The sequence below is a fragment of the Erpetoichthys calabaricus genome, chromosome 1 (assembly GCF_900747795.2).
Source record: "Erpetoichthys calabaricus chromosome 1, fErpCal1.3, whole genome shotgun sequence".
In the NCBI taxonomy this organism is placed as follows: domain Eukaryota; kingdom Metazoa; phylum Chordata; class Cladistia; order Polypteriformes; family Polypteridae; genus Erpetoichthys; species Erpetoichthys calabaricus.
In genome coordinates, this window is record NC_041394.2 from 23,839,410 (window position 1) to 23,856,964 (window position 17,555).

General features: G+C 40.8%; 1 protein-coding gene across 1 annotated transcript; it reads left to right on the plus strand.

Annotated features, from left to right (window-relative positions):
- The first annotated feature begins 5,212 nt into the window (after positions 1–5,212).
- On the plus strand, positions 5,213–17,291 carry LOC114647722 (C5a anaphylatoxin chemotactic receptor 1-like). Its single transcript, XM_028796349.2, has 2 exons — positions 5,213–5,674; positions 15,423–17,291. The coding sequence occupies exon 2, from the start codon at positions 15,448–15,450 to the stop codon at positions 16,537–16,539; it is 1,092 nt and encodes a 363-aa protein (XP_028652182.2). The 5' UTR covers positions 5,213–5,674; positions 15,423–15,447; the 3' UTR covers positions 16,540–17,291.
- The last annotated feature ends 264 nt before the right edge of the window (positions 17,292–17,555 follow it).

The window sequence follows — 17,555 nt, forward strand, 5'->3', positions numbered from 1 at the left end:
GAGAGAGAGAGAGAGACAGAGAAGAATGCAAGAAAAGAAAAGTACTTATTGGTGTTAAGGTGCCTTACTGAACTGCCCTGCTGTGGAGAGCGAGGGAGAAGTGCTTTCCCTCTAAAATAAATATGTGTAGGGTGTGGAAGTTGGTATATGGTATCTGTCTGTCTCGGGTTTGGGCGGCTGGTGATCCCTCTACAGGCCACACTCTTTATGGTTCTTTACTGGGTTTGTGTTTCCTCATAGAACTATTGCATGACGTTATATCATTTAATTTTGTGATAAGTTCTTTGCGTATGAAGTTGGTTCTTTGTGCTTGGAAAAACTTCCTAATATGTAGAAAAAAAAACCAAAAAAACTCTGAAATCTTTAATGTATTTTAGGTTTCCTAGTAGGATACTAACAGATTAAGAAAACTTGGACATTGCTTATGTTATTGCATATGTTGTGGCAGAAACACGCTGCTCAAAGAAGGCACTCGGAGACTTCAGGATGTGCAGGCTGAATCAAGCTTTACTGCATGATGTACACACGGTGTCAGTTCAGATGAATTGAGCTACCATTCATTTATGACAGTCCTTATCCTCACACACTATTTGACTCCAACAACCCGTTGCCTTGGTCCTGCCTCTAATTAGTTCAGCCAACATTTCTCAGCCTAATAAGCGTAGCACTCTACCTTTTCCATCATGGCCACCTGGCAGACCCTCTCCCCACCTTGAACCCATCCAGTTCCTGCCACCATTATCTCTAGTCCTCAGCTCATGTTCACCACGTAGAAATAAAGAGGGGGTTAGATAGATAGATAGATAGATAGATAGATAGATAGATAGATAGATAGATAGATAGATAGATAGATAGATAGATAGATAGATAGATAGATAGATAGATAGATAGATAGATAGATAGATAGATAGATAGATAGATAGATAGATAGATAGATAGATAGATAGAGTTATTGCCTGTCAACTTCTCTCTATATACTTGGCCTTGACTCATGAAATTAAGGTGGTTTCCAGCTTGGTAAGAATAATTAAAAATATACAGGCACAGGCCTTTTTATGATTTAACTCTAGCTATACTAACGTACACTATGATATAATGCTTATTTTCAAATATGCTCATGATTCTCTTTGAATATATGCAAATCATGAACTTTAAGAATATACTTTTCTATATAAACAGCAAGAGTCCTTTTAAAATCAGGATCCATTGTTATTTCACAAATCTGTTACCATCTGTTTATGGTTATTTAAAATATGGAGCAGATTACTGATCAAATTAAATTTGCATTCTTTCTTTTGGCAACCAAAAATGGTTCTCCTATGGCATTGCTCTGAAGAACAACTCTGGCAACTTGATTTTTGAGAGTGTAAACTAAGGTACACATCAGTGTCCTAAACTCTATGTCAGTACAACAGCAGCTGTCCTGTAGAAGAGACACTAAGCAGCTCAAAAATATTTAACAAAAAAGTGCATTTTTAAAACACACCTAAACAGGATTAAACTGGGTGCAGTTCAAACAAGTGGAGATCATTCCACAACTTTGGAGGAAGAATGGAGAAGCATTGAGGCACACTTGGCAAGAGGAGGGAAGGACAGCAGACAGGCAGAGGTAGAACAGAGTCTTCTTGAAGGGACATGTGAAGAGGCCAAAGAATGGAGATGTTGAGGAGCAGAACCATTCAGAGAACCGTAGGTGAAGACAAGAGTTTTGAACTAGATCATTGAGCAACAGGAAACCAGTGGAGAGACCGAAGCAGAGGAGTAGTAGGAGTGAAATGAGGAACAGAAGACCACCAGTTGAGCAGCTGGAGAATCAGAGGATGGAATCCTAGGCAGAAGAGAGTTGCAAGAATCCAGTCAAGAGGGAGAACCAGTGCCTGGACAAGGAGAGGTATAATTAGTGAGGAAGGGATGAATCTTCTGAATATTATGAATGTGAAATAATCAGCCTCGACACAGGAGAAAGGTTTGGGGCAGCCACCCATATATTCTCCCTGGCTACAAATGGGTAATTGAAAAGAGCACTAGAGTTCCAGACTGAACTGATTTAGTATTCAAAACATAGTGGCTTTAAAGGCCAGGACCAGAAGTGACATGGCGGAACCAGAAGTGACTTGCTTCTGGGCACCGGGACCAGAGTTGACATGATTCTGGGCGCCAGAACTGGAAATGACGTGTTTCTGGGCATCTGAACCGGAATTGACGTTCTTCTGGGTGCTGGAACCAGAAGTGATGTCTTCAAGGTTGAATCAGGCAGGTTTTCCCGTGTTTGGTCTGTAGAGACAACGGAAGAAGGTTTAGTGCACCCTGCCACCCACTGGCCTGGCGTAGAATCACCTTCACTTGGTCCATACAGCTTCACTCTACTTGCACGTGCGTGACATGAAGAAAGAAACATCACGACAGGATCACTGAAACAACATAGTCAAACAGTGAAAGTGAGGAGTTCAGAGTTACACAGAGATCCCTGACCATGACTGATGGTGACAGGGTGACATCTTCAAGGATGATAATTAGAAATGATTCTAAGGAAGGAGAATCAGAAGGGCAAGCACAGGATATCTGACTTTGAAAGGTTAAATTGAAGGAACTGATCCAGGATGAGACAGCTGGAGATCTGGGCTGTAAACCTGTGATGTGTAAAAGGGAAATGGGAGGAAGATCCGTTTATCACCAGCTTAGAGGTGATAGGAGAAGCAATGAGAAGAAATAACATTGCCAAAGGGGTGATTGTAGAGAGAAAAGAGAAGTAGACCCGACACAGATCCTTGAGACACACCTGTGGAGAGTTTCTTTGAAGATGACAAGGAGGTAGACCAGAAGACCTAAGAGGGTCAGTCAGAAAGGTAGGACTTGGACCTATCCTGGGCAGAATCATTCATTCCACGTTTATGAAGGGAAGAGATAAGTAAGGAGTGGATAGCGATATTGAAAGGTCAAGAAAGATAAGAGAAATAACTCAAGTAAAACTAATGAACTCTGAAAAAATTAAAATAACTGAAGTTAGGGACAGTGCCAGGGTTTGTATCTGCTTCCCTAAGTGGAGTTTACATGTTCTCCACTTGTTCATTTGGGTTTTTGCCCACCATTCAAAGACATGCAGATTAAGTGGACTGGCAATGTTATGTTGGGCTTAATACTGAATGTTTTTTTATCATTTACCCTTCAATGGACTGGCACAATGTCCAGGGATTGTTCCTGCCTTGCATCCACTGCTTACTAGCATCAGCTCCAGCTTCCCCGTGACCTTGCTTAGGATAAAACGGGTTTAGAAAATGGAATGATATTAAATTACCATGTGAGTGCCAGCTTGCTAGGTGTCTGCTTTCTGTTTCAACCTGTGACAGGTGCCAGCTTGGTGCTGGAGTTTTTAACCTAGCAGCCCACCTCACGTGAACATGTGACCTAGACAAGCTCCTGGATGTTACTGATATGCAATCACAAACCATCTACACTGGTCAGTCCTCCCCAATTTAACATTTAATTGCAACCTTTATACATAAGGGCACAAAGTCCTGACCAAATTTTCATTTCAAATCTGTTTATATTTCTTTATTTTTTCCAACTGGAGCACACAGACAGGTGAAGAGACCTACTTCTAGTCACTTATTGTCTGTAGCAGGATTTGAATCCACAATCTCAGGGTTTGAGGTCCAAATCCTTAACCACTACACCACACTGCTTATCCTCCTACTCTCTCTCTCTCTCTCTCTCTCTCTCTCTCTCTCTCTCTCTCTCTCTCTCTCTCTCTCTCTCTCTCTCTCTCTCTCTCTCTCTCTCTCTCTCTCTCTCTCTCTCTCTCTCTCTCTCTCTCTCTCTCAATAACAGCAGTTATTAACAACATATTAACATTTGTATTTTAAACCACCTTGTCCTGAACAGGGTCATGAGGGTTGCTGGAACCTATCCCACACAGCACAGTCCAGTCAGTTGTACTGTGGGAGGAAACCAGACCACCCAGCAGAAACAAATGCAGACACAGGGAAAGCATGCAAACTTAACGCAGGGAGGACCAGGGATGCAAACTCTGGTCTGCTTTCTGAGGGTATCCGTCAATAAGGGCGCGCACATAAAGGCGACCTTCAAAAGGGCGACCTCAATTGGGCGCGGCGAATAAAAGTGCACATAAATAAAAGCGATCTTCAAAAGGGTGACGTCAATTGAGCGCCGAATAACTGCGCGCATAAATAAAGGCGAGCTTCAAAAGGGTGACGTCAATTGGGCGCAGCAAATAAAGGCAAACGCAACAAAATTATTACAGAAAATTTATTAGATAAAGGCAATGATTGAATGTATAAAAAGGCGAAAGCAAGAATATTAAAACATCCAATTAATTAATGCATGAACTTCTAACGAACTATTTCTAAAGCTCTCTATATTTCGTTGTTTTCAAAGTTACAGAAAATTCGATTAAGGCAATGACTGAATGTATAAAAAGGTGAAAGCAAGTTACACTTGAAGCTGTAGATTATGTGCAATGCCACGTAGATATTCGAGATGCGGTCTATTAGCATAATCAAGGACAATTAATTTAATTCGCTCCGAAGGTCACCCTTTTGAAGCGCTCCTTTATTTGCGCGCGCATTTATTCGGCGCTCAATTGAGGTCGTCCTTTTGAAGATCGCTTTTATTTATGTGCGCTTTTATTCTCCGCGCCCAATTGAGGTCGCCCTTTTGAAGGTCGCCTTTTTGTGCGCGCCCTTATTGAATAGAACCCTTTCTGAGAGGCTGCAATGCTACAACTGCTCCACCATGCTGCCAAACCCTTTAATTAAATAGATTCTACTTATACTGTATGCCTTCATTTGGAATTTAAGAATATGGTTACAGATCATAAGGGTTTATTTTTTGGAAGTTTGTTTGTCTTTATGACTGGCTTATTAAATAATGTTGAAGTGTAGTATTGCATTGAGTTGTCTCAATGTGTGTGTGGGGGCACCGGAGGTGCTGATGCACCATAAAGTCTTAATCCAACAATGAACTTGGTTAATTTACCACAGGATAATACCAATGCATTGTGACTGAATGAACAGCTAGCTCAAGGATAGACACCATACTGAGAACCTGGTCTACAGCAACTGCTACCCTGAAAAACCAGAGATGGACAACAGAACAACTACGTCTTAACTCAACAGTTGCGAAATAAACCGCAGCCTTTGAAACAGGATATGGAGATGAATCTTCATAAGAGTAATTTCCTTGTTTAAAACAATCCCATTGCTCACGACGGCGCTACAGGTTTTGTCCTCATCTTCCGCACTGCATTCGTCCACTGCCGGACTGCCGTTTCCTTTCTGCAGACTCGGCATGAAGACTCGGCACCCGTAAGTTTGTGCACGGGTAACTCTCCATCAGCTTTTGCACTTCTGAATCTTCTGCCTATAAAAACTGAAGTCTTTTATTTTACTGTGTCGAAGTGGAAACGAGCAAAATCGGAACCAACCGGCTGAATGCTGACACATCACGGAATGAAATCAGAAGAAACTAAAAGCATAAGAGGACTTTAGATAAAGCTCTCTAACGAATAAATTAGGGCTGTAAACAGACGGAGGAACTTCTTCAGCTGCTTGAACTCTGCACATTCCGGAACACCGACTAGTGGTCAGCTCGTGGTCTGTGAGTCCGCAGTGATTACCTTTGTCTTAAAGGACAAGTATAGGTGTCATCGAGACAGGTAAGCCCGGGGGTGTCTTAATGCGCTCTTCCTGTTGGCGATTTTAAAATAACGGTTCTAAAATGGCACTTCTCCTATTCGGTGTGGTTCCTCGAAGAACTGTTGTTTGACAAAGAGCCATTTTATTCTTGAAGAGGTCTCGACGTGTAAAGTCGTTTCGTTTGGCTTTGAGAAGGTTGCTAATATGTGGACAAAAAAGAAATCTTTAATGTCTTGTAGACAGGATACTAACGAAAACCTGAGCTGAGTCTGGCTTTGAAATTGTATGCAGGGAGCGTTCTTATAAATCAGGAACCCGTTGGTAATCAATAAATCCCTTAGCATCTCTTCAGGGTTGTGGATGGAGCCTCTTAGAGATCTAAATAAAACCCAATGACATCGCTCTAAAGAATCAGCCCGCCACCTTCCTTTTTCGGAGTGCGTTAAGTGTGAGTGTGCCAACTAATGGAGAAGGTGGGACTGGCTTAACGACCATCATCAAGGTCTGATAACTCGGGTCTGCACTAAAACTAATAAGTAATAATAAATAAACAAATATCAGTGCACATTACAGATTTAGGTGCTTTACCCAATTCTGAAACTTGAATTGCTCTACCACAATTTGTTTCTGCGATATATCAAATTCATTGAAAAAACACCGTTTTGAAAGAAAAATAAAGTTGATTATCCATCCATTAATTTTCCAACCCGCTGAATCCGAACACAGGGTCACGGGGGTCTGCTGGAGCCAATCCCAGCCAACACTGGGCACAAAGCAGGAACCAATCCCGGGCAGGGTGCCAACCCACCGCAGGCCTCCCCGCTTTTCCATTTGCTTAATCAGAGATGGGCGTGGGCTAAGACCATAATAAGTGCTGAATCTAGCGGTATACTGTACTAGACAAAAATTGTTACATTTGATCCTGGACCCGAATAAGTGCTCACGCGTATCTGTGTGTTTTAAATTTGCGGGGACATTTGGATATATAACTTTAAGAGTAGCATTATTTTGGCAAAATGGCAACAAATAAACAAATAAATGGTGTCAGTTTCGAAGCAAAGTGCATGCTTTTGTTTATAGCTGAACTACATAGATAAATAACACAATATTTGATAATATTAATATTAATAGTTATCATTAAATATTGCATCAATGTTTTATTTCTTTTCAATACTGCACATTTATTTTGACTTTTGCAAGTTTGCAGGTTAGGTGGATTGGCGATTCTAAAAAAGTGTGTGCTTGGTGTGTGGATGTGTTTGTGTGTGTCCTGCGGTGGGTTGGCACCCTGCCCAGGATTGGTTCCTGCCTTGTGCCCTGTGTTGGCTGGGATTGGCTCCAGCAGACCCCCGTAACCCTGTGTTCGGATTCAACGGGTTGGAAAATGGATGGAAGTTTTAATTCAAAATTACGTTATATATAAACACTTTTTATATGTCATAGTGGGACTTTTCTGGATGGCGCATTTCAAAATAGCGTATTATATATTTTAAAATGTCTCTTTTAAACCAGTTTTATTATCAATCAATCAATCAATCAATCCAACAATCAATCTTTAATAAAAATTGTTGCAGGCTTTCAAAATTTAGGGACTTTCCATATGTAATTGCATTTTTTCATGTGATTATTTTATAATTCACTTTTTTTCACTTTGGCACAAATGGCGTTCCATGCGCTCCTGCCATCGAGATTACCACCTTATCCCCTGTGGCTGCAGGTTTTTGGTCCAACCAACATCTGTTATTAATTGGACTCCTGGCTTTAATTAAGTGAGCTGTTATTTAACAAAGTTTGGTCATTTTTTTCTCAAAATGTACAAAGCAGCTTATATGAGGATAATGTGTTTTTTTATTTTTACTTTATAACAAGATTTTCAATCTGTCTTTCCAGGTATTTTGGTTATTTAATCCGTTATTTACTGTTCTGATGCTAAAGATGATGCAGCCAGACATTTGCAGTGTGTCTGCTCTATTTGTTTTTAGGATACAACAAAACGAACAAACTACACAGGAAGGAGTCAAAATAACAGTAACACGGCAAAAGAGAGACATTCCTTCATCCTTCATGTAGATGGGACTTTTGAAAGCTAAAATTTGTTCCTCTATGGCATCGCTCTGAAAAGCGACTTTGGCACTTTTTTTAAGAGTGTATGCACGTCGTTTACATGTGAGTCGTGTACTGGCTTTATGTGTGTGGTATACTGGCTTCGCGAGTGAGACAAACTGGGTTGAGGTGCGCGCACTGTCGCGTTTTTTTTTTTTTTTTCGTGAATTATTACAGTTCTGCGTGCAATACTGGAACAAAGACCGTCGCAAACTATACATCCGCCATGTTACTAAACTTTGAAATCTGAGGACCCAAGTTAGAAAATCGGAATCGTACGTACTGGGACATAAGAAGAGGATTATTCTGATAATGACAGCGAAGCAATTCATAGACAATTAACAGTAGCCATATGATTTAAAAAGTGAACGCCCCCCAAACACACAGTTATCTGGCAATTCAATGATTCCTCCCTACATCCCATGCTAAATATTTATACTATATAACTTAATTTTTCTGTACAATATACATTACTTATCAATTGATTTGTTTATCTTTTGATTGACTATAGTATTTGCCTTAAGAGTCTGTATCTTCTTCTTCTTCTTCTTCTTCTTCTTCTTATTATTATTATTATTATTATTATTGTAGCGACATCCGCATCAGGTTCGAAAAAGAAGAAAAAAATAAAACAGACAGACGAAGTAAAGCTCACAAAAGTTTATTTGAACAATAAAGAAGAAAAAAAAAACACAGGGTTGTAACAGCAAAAAAATGAACGTCTTTGACTTTTAACTATTTACAATTTCCTATATTTCTCTCATATTTGCGGTCCTGAGAGACGCAGCTAAAGAAAAACAAAAACAGAAAAAGAAGAAAACGCCGACTTCGTAACCCCACAACACAACCTTCTAGCCCCTTCTTCAACGAACCTCTCAACCCTCCTCCCGTCCCGGGTCTCCTCATCCATCATACCCCCGCTGTCAGTCCTACGCTCTATACTCCGCAGTCCCTCAATCTGACCCAACAGTCACTCCTAAAGGGGCTTCAACCTGGCTGGGACGCTGCATTCTTCTTCTTCTTCTTCTTCTTCTTCTTATTATTATTATTATTATTATTATTATTATTACAAGGGACATTCAAAACGTTTCCGCACTTTTATATTTTCGTTGGAAACGGCGAAGGCGGGAGGAGTAGTAATTGGGCATTAAAAAGTTGGTGCGACGCTGGGAAAATTGCATCCCAAACGAAGTTGACTATGTAGAAAACTGTAATTTGTTTTTGAAATAATAAATAGAGTTAAAAAGTGCGGAATCTTTTTGAACGTCCCTCGTATTATTATTATTATTATTATTATTATTATTATTATTATTATTATTATTATTGTTGCTGTTGATGATGTTTATTTTTGTTGCTGTATTAGTCTTATCTAATACCCCACTTACAATTAAGCAATTTCATTAACCGAATTAAAAACAGAGGGATGTAGTCGCGTCTTTTCCAAGTTCCAAAAATCGAGCAGCAACTGAGTTAGCAAAGCAGGATCCAGCAAACGCGTAACAAAATAAATTTCTCAGTTCAATAAAGTTCATTGTAAAACGGTTTAATGAAAATTTTAAAAAAGAACAAATTATTCAGATTCAGAAAATGTTTTTACACACGCAGAATAAAAGGCAAAAAGGAAAAGGGCTTCCTCTACAGTCTTAGCCTCCTCGTGTTAAACTTCAGTTAATTTGTGTACTTAAAGATCGTGTTATTTCTCAATGGCAAACTCACATAGGCTTCACTTCAGTACATTCAGTACGTTCTGTACGTGCGGTACGTTCAGCACATTCAGTACGGTTTGAAATTATTTGTCCTCCGTGCCTTACCAACTGTAAGGCTGATCATAAACTGGAACTACTCTACACTCAGAATGACAAAGTTAATTAGAATATTCCATTTATAATTTGGTTTGTAGGGGTTATAATAGAACCTCCGACTGAGTATGCTCTAATGTATTGTGTAGGCAAACATTTTAGAAAATGCTTCTATCAATTGAATAAGACTGAGGCGGTGTCAGCAGTCCTATTCCTTCTACACCTTTCTGCAGCTCTTGACACCACTGATCCTGTGATCTTACTGTTGTGACTTGAGCATCTGGTGGGCATTAAAGGGGCTGCTCTTAACTGGTTCAGGTCATTTCTTACTGATAGACACTTTTCATCCATCCATTCATTATCCAACCCGCTATATCCTAACTACAGGGTCACAGGGGTCTGCTGGAGCCAATCCCAGCTAACACAGGGCGCAAGGCAGGAAACAAACCCCAGGCAGGGCGCCAGCCCACCACTGATAGACACTTTTCAGTAACTTTCAATTCCTCTTTTTTGTTTACTGCTCCTATTAAATGAGGTCTTTCTCAGGGATCCATTTTGGGTCATATTTTATTTTCTATATATCTTCATTCCATCCATCCATCCATCCATCCATCCATCCATTTTCCAACCCGCTGAATCCGAACACAGGGTCACGGGGGTCTGCTGGAGCCAATCCCAGCCAACACAGGGCACAAGGCAGGAACCAATCCTGGGCAGGGTGCCAACCCACCACAGTATCTTCATTCTATAGGAGTTATTTTTAGGAAGTTTAATATTTCATTTCACTGTTATGCTGATGACACACAGGTTTTTATTCCTGTGTGCAATTCTGCATTAAATCAGCTGCACAATTGTCTTGTAGAACTAAGATCCTGGATGGCTGACAATTTTCTTGATCATAATCAAAATAAAACTGAGATTTATCGGCTTCACATTCGTGATATGAATCTCCCATTCCACCACTGTGGAGGTCATTTGAGTCCAGTGAACTCATTGTCATGTTCAAGAAACCAGTGTGAGATGATTTGAGCTTTGTAAAAAGGTGTGTTATTCTGCTAAAAGAAGCCATCAGAAGATGGGCACACTGCGGTCATAAAGGGATGGACATGGTCAGCGACAATACTCAGCTATGCTGTGGCATTTAAACTATCCTCAGTTGGTACTAAGGGGCCCAAAGTGTGCCAAGAAAATATCCCCCACACCATTAAAGCACCACCACCAGCATGAACCACTGATATAAGGCAGGATGGATCCATGCTTTCATGTTGTTGATGCCAAATTCTGAGCCTACCACCTGAATGTCGCAGCAGAAATTGACACTCGTCAGACCAGGCAAAATTTTTCCAGTATCCATCCATCCATCCATTTTCCAACCCGCTGAATCCAAACACAGGGTCACAGGGGTCTGCTGGAGCCAATCCCAGCCAACACAGGGCACAAGGCAGGAACCAATCCCCGGCAGGGTGCCAACCCACCAGAGATTTTTCCAGTATTCTATTGTTTAATTTTTGTGAGCCCGTGAGAACTGTACCCTCGGTTGCCTGTTCTTAGCTGACAGGACTGGCACCTGGTGTGGTCTCCTGCTGCTGTAGCCCATCTGCTTCAAGGTTTGATGTGTTGTGTGTTCAGAGATGCTCTTCGGCATACGTCAGTTGTGACAACTGGTTATTTGAGTTCCTTTTGCCTTTCTATCAACTTGACCCAGTCTGGCCATTCTACACTGACCTCTGGCATTAACAAGGCATTTTAGCACAGAGAACTGCCACTCACTGATATTTTCCCTTTTTCAGACCATAATCTGTAGACCTTCGAGATGGTTGTTTGTGTAAAGTCCAGTAGATTAGCAGTTTCTGAAATACTCAGAGCAGCCCGTTTGGCACCTACAACCATGTCACGTTCAAAGTCACTTAGGTCCCCTTTCTTCTCCATTCTGATGTTCAGTTTGAACTTTACCAGGTTGTCTTCACAATGTCCACAGGCCGAAAGGCATTGAGTTGCTGCCATGTGATTGGCTCATTAGATATTTGTGCTAACAAGCTGTTGAACAGTGATGGTTGAAGTGGCTCCTCACTCTCTATGTAAAGCACTTTGAGTAGTGAGAAAAGCACTATATAAGTGTAAAGAATTATGTTTATTATTATTATTATTTGGTTTAAGGGTAATGGTAGTGAAACCATGTTTTATCACCAGTAAACAATCCATGAGAAAATGTCAGAGGAATTTCCACTAAGAAGGTCCAAGTTCTCATGACCAAATTCTTATTTTTTGATCCAGTGTCAGAATTTGGGAACTGACCTTTGAAATCATCAAATCAATATGGATGGTTGTGGAAAGTGTGCCAGCTGAAACAAGACTTTAATATTAATTTAACGTGACGTTCTCTCATTAACCATGGTGGATTTACTATGAAGGTGTCTCCACAGGACAGAGGGGTTATCGTTAATTGATTCCCAACGACATTTAAATTACTTGTGTGAAAGTAGCATTCCACCTCTCATGGATTTCCTTTGGCTTCTTTCCTTTTTTTCTAAGAAATTCCAATATGTCAGCTTCTTCATAGATGTACAGTTAGATGTGTTTGCCTTTCTCTCTCTCTCTCTGAGTACTTGATATTAAATGACCTCAAACTGCATTTTTGGCATGTCAAGACATTTCCTGATCTTCAGTGATGAGTTCAGATTTGTAACATAAATACATGATACTCAGGTAGATCACTGAACTCTTGTACATGTGAATGCTAACCATATGGCACACATTGGCAGTACACTCATTGACAACTAAGCTCAGGGCATTCTATTACTACACACCTGGTGATGTTGCATTAGCTGATCTGCATGATACCAGTGTTGACATCTCTGCGCAAACTAGGGACGTGGAACAGGAAGATTCACTCAAAAGAGGCCCCGGATATTCTGTTGTAACTCCTGTTAGGATGAAGCAATCTGAACCAAATAAATACGCTCTATACACCTTGATGTACGTGTAATCGATTTCATTATATGCAAAGCTGGAAGTGGTTTCCATTTTCTGCCACACACATTTCGATGTGGCGCTCCATGTTCCTGAACGTATCAGCAAGTGTCTCGGGGGGAAGATAGCAATTTCACATTAGATGTTTTCCTTCAAATCTTCCACAGTGCGAGGCTTGTTCCGATAGACTCTTCCTTTGAGCAGACCCCAAAGGAAGAAGTCTGGTGGTGTCAGATCTGGTGGCCAAATTGAAATTACCCTGTTGCCGAAGAAGGACTCAATTTCTGTCATGCTCCATGATCATCCAGCTGATTCTGACATCACTTAATCGAATTGGTGACCCAATAGGTTTGCATCATGAAGACACGCTGCTCAATACTGTACACCACCATCCTGATGAGAAGTCGAGTGACTGAGCGAAGGGGTACGGGCGGTAGAGGTTAAACGTCGTGACGGCTGTCCAGCACCTACCTCATCGCTCTGACGCAGTGGCATCCTGGCTTGTTCGAAGCTCCGTATACTGAGGAGCACATTGCACGTTGTTTTGTTCAGATTGCTTCGTCCTAGCGAGAGTTATTACAGAATATTTGCAGCCTCTTTCGAGTAAACCTTCCTGTAGTATATTGCTGGCTCTGACCATAATCAGGTACCTTACAGCTTTGTGATATCATGATATGTCAGCTTCCCCTGCCACCATTGTCAAACAGCATCACAAAAGTTATAACCCAACCAAAAAGGATCCATTTTTATATAAGTGAAGAATGACAAAAAGTCTGAATTGGCGTAAGCTGTTCATAAGAAATGCAATGAATGAAAATGTCATGATGTAGAAGTACAAAACACTCAATCACAGTTGCGCCAAATATTTGAAAATGCTATAAAATGTGTGCTTCAATTTAAATATTTAAAGCTTGAAAATTCTCGATTGTAAAAGAAATGTGTCATTTTCTACTCTCCAATAGCCCATTGAGGACTAGATTCATAGCAAAAGATCAAAAATAAAAAATAACCTCATAATAGAACATACTAGGGTGGCACGGTGGCGCAGTGGTAGTGCTGCTGCCTCGCAGTTAGGAGACCTGGGTTCGCTTCCCGGGTTCTCCCTGCGTGGAGTTTGCATGTTCTCCCCGTGTCTGCATGGGTTTCCTCCGGGCGCTCCGGTTTCCTCCCACAGTCCAAAGACATGCAGATTAGGTGATTCTAAATTGGCCCTAGTGTGTGCTTGGTGTGTGTTTGTGTGTGTCCTGCGGTGGGTTGGTTCCCTGCCTTGTGCCCTGTGTTGGCTGGGATTGGCTCCAGCAGACCCCCGTGACCCTGTGTTTGGATCCAGTGGGTTGGACAATGGATGGATGGATGGATAGAACATACTATACATAACAGAGTAAACCCTCATCATCGCTGACCTTGAAATAGTTTAAAACAATTTTCTAAGTCCAGACCCAAAACGATCCCATTTATGTTTATATTTGAAATTTGCCATTTTTAACCTTCTGAGAGTGGCTTTCAGAGAGCTAGGACCACCAATGAAGAAGCAAATATTAACAATATTATCATAATCATGATCATCAACCTCTAAATGGCCTAAAATGATACACCACATGGCTACCTTACCAAACCCCAAGTTTACTGAAAATGAGTAACTTTGTCTCCTTGTATCTATCCCATTAGAAGGTAGGTTGATGTCTCATGCACAACTATCAGTTCTTCTAATAATTTTTACTGAAGACACATATCAGTTTACTCTTTATCATAATAGTGTACTTTCATGCACATAACATTGACTAAATATGGCCTAAAAAATGAATATTTTGGGTCTGGAAGGCCACAAATAGGGGATATCCCTAAAAAGCTTGATGTAATGGGAGGTCTGAAAAGTACACCTGGTGAGAAAGATTTAGGAGTCATAGTGGAGTCGACAGTATCAACTGCCATTAGGAAGGCTAACAGAATATCAGGTTATATAGCGCCCTGATGTGTGGAGTACAAGCCCAAGGTGGTTATGCTGAAGCTTTATAACACACTGGTGAGGCCTCATCTGGAGTACTGGATGCAGTTTGAATCTCCAGGCTACAAAAAGAACATAGCAGTGCTAGAAAAGGTCCAGAGAAGAGCGACGAGGCTGACTCCAGGGCTACTAGGGTTGAGTTATGAGAAAAGATTAAAAGAGTTGAGCCTTTACAGTTTAAACAAAAGAAGATTAAGAGGATACAGTACATGTTTAAAATTATGAAGGGGATTAGTGCAGTGGATCAAGACTATTATTTTAAAATGAGTTCATCAAGAACACAGTTGAAAACTTGTTAAGGGTAAATTTTTCACAAACATTAGGAAGTTTTTCTTCACACAGAAGACCATAGACACATGGAATAAGTGACCAAGGAGTGTGGTAGACAGTACAATTTTAGAGACCTGTTATATTATTTTGGAAGAATGAAGTGGACAAGACTGGTGAGTTCTGTTGAGCCGAATGGCCTGCTCTCGTCCAGATTGTTCTAATGTTCTAATATCTTGCATAACTAGACATCAAGACGGGTCGAACAGCATATCATATGTGGGGGTTCCCAAACCAGTGAGTCAGGAAGTAACAGATTAAAAAAAGCAGAAGTGATTTCTATGTGTTCAGAAGTAAGAGACCAGTGGATTCAGTAAAACCATTTAGCATAAGTAGCTCGCCATTTCTGGATTGGTACAAAACTTGAGAAGTAACAGCTTGTTTAGTGAATATTGGAGTCCATATAAAAGGAAGAAAACCTGCTGCCACAGGGGAACCCCAGGCTGGGACTTGAGCACCACTGACTTAACCAAATAACTATTTTATACAGTGTGTTTTGAATTAATTCATTTCTGTCTGAAAAGCAGGTCTGATCAACACCTTTCTGTTTTTTTTATTCCCCAGTGCTCACACACTTTCAAATCTAAACATGGTGGAGACTTTTGATTTGTCATGGCTTGATTATGGAGAAGAACTGAACTCAACTGAGAACCACACTCACGGGAACTCAACTGACTGGAACACAGAAGAAGGGAGTCATGTGAAACTCCAAGTCCACCATATCCTTATTGTGTTCTTATATACTCTGATTATAGTGTTGGGAGTTCCAGGCAATGCTATAGTCATTTGGATTACAGGATTTAAAATGAAGCGCTCTGTCAATTCAATCTGGTTCTTAAATCTGGCTTGTGCTGACCTCCTTTGCTGCCTCACTCTCCCTTTTATGATGTATACAATCATTCATGACCACCATTGGCCCTTTGGATTGCACATGTGCAAGGCGGTCTCTGGCTTCATTCTCATTAACATGTTCTGCAGCATCTTTTTGCTTGGTGTCATCAGCTTGGACCGTCTAATCCTAGTAGCCAAACCTGTATGGTGTCAGAACCACCGGAATGCCCGCCGTGCCAGTGTGACATGTATTCTGGTCTGGATACTGGCACTGCTCCTCAGCCTTCCATTATTTATTCACCGTAGAGAATTCAAAGATATCTTTAGTGACAAGATCATCTGTGAGCCTGGCTTCAGCTACTTTGGTCAAAATGTCCAGGCCATAGAGCTTGGGATGAGAATCTATCAGTTCCTGGTGGGCTTCCTCTTCCCATTTGGTTCCATCACAGTTTGTCATTTCCTCATATTTCGACGAGTGAGTCAGAATGGCCGAGGATTCGGTAACAGGACAAAGAAAACAGTACGAGTGATCTGTGCAGTGATTGTCACCTTTTTTGTTTGCTGGCTGCCATATCACATCATGAGTATCCTGATTGCAGTCACCCCTTCCAACTCCCCATGGCACTTCCACCTGCTGCACATTGACTTGTTTGCGGTCACTCTGGCCTACTTCAACAGCTGCCTCAACCCCCTGCTGTATGTGTGCATGGGACAGGACTTCAAGGAGCGCATGCGCAAGTCCCTGAAGAGCGTCATGGAGAACTTCATGAACGATGAAATGCCTTCTCATGCTGTGGCCACCCTCACCACCAAGTCCTCCTCAATAAGTGATCGATCAACTCATATCTGATGAAGAGGACAAAGACTGAGGGACAGAGGCATCAGCTGCCATTTATATGGGGGGATGAAGTGCACCATCAGCCAATGCATGTGTCCTTCATGTATATAGTGCCTTAGCATTGTTTGCCATAAGTGTGAAAGAAACACTGAGTGCTGCCATGAGACTAATTGGGGCTGACAAGATGAGGAATGTTTTTTCCAAAACAGAATAAAGACTGCATTGCTTTAATTTTCTTCAGACGCTTCACTTTGAAGTCATGCACGCCAAATACATGTACAGTATGTACCTAACATATGAAGATTTTTATCGCATTCTGCAATAAGGGGGTGAAGCATCGCATTGAGCAAAACTATGTGGCTGACATCTGAATGAACCTCCTTACTTTTCCATTTTATCATTTTTTTATTAATAATGAAAAAAATGACTAGATAAATCAACCTAAAAATAACGCGAGACGCATCAACTTCTACGTTGACATCGATCAAGCTGGGATCTGAAACTGGTTTTGTTGGGTTGAATGGCCTGTTCTAATTAAACTAACGTTCTGTAGTGTAATTTGGAAGAATAATGGCGTCAGGCTTGGGGCAATCTACCTCCTTAACTAATCATGAAATTCTTGTACTAATATTTCATATGTCTTTTCAAGTAAAATTGGAGGAAATGTAATGTACAACGTGTGTCTGATTTGTTTTATACGCGTGCTGATTGATATGTTAGTCTGTATTAAGAGATAATAAAATAAAGAAGAAAGACCTCCTTTACATCCACTTGTGTCTGCCATGTTATTGAACACAGATAGTATAGTAGGCTAATTTTCTTCTAAATTTATGGGTCTGAGGAAATAACAGACTTCTGTGTGTTGTTTTTTTTTAATACATTCGCATTTTGGCTTTCTTTACTGATGTAAAAATAACACAAGCTGCCTCAACATAAACATAATACAAAAAGGAATAAACACACGTAATACACGGGGAGGAAAATGCAAAATCCACACATGTGGTGATCAGACTGGGATTTGAAGCCAG

Bases quoted from the DNA above. Each gene is read 5' to 3' on its own strand.
- LOC114647722 (XM_028796349.2), top strand. From the start codon at position 15,448: ATGGTGGAGACTTTTGATTTGTCATGGCTTGATTATGGAGAAGAACTG.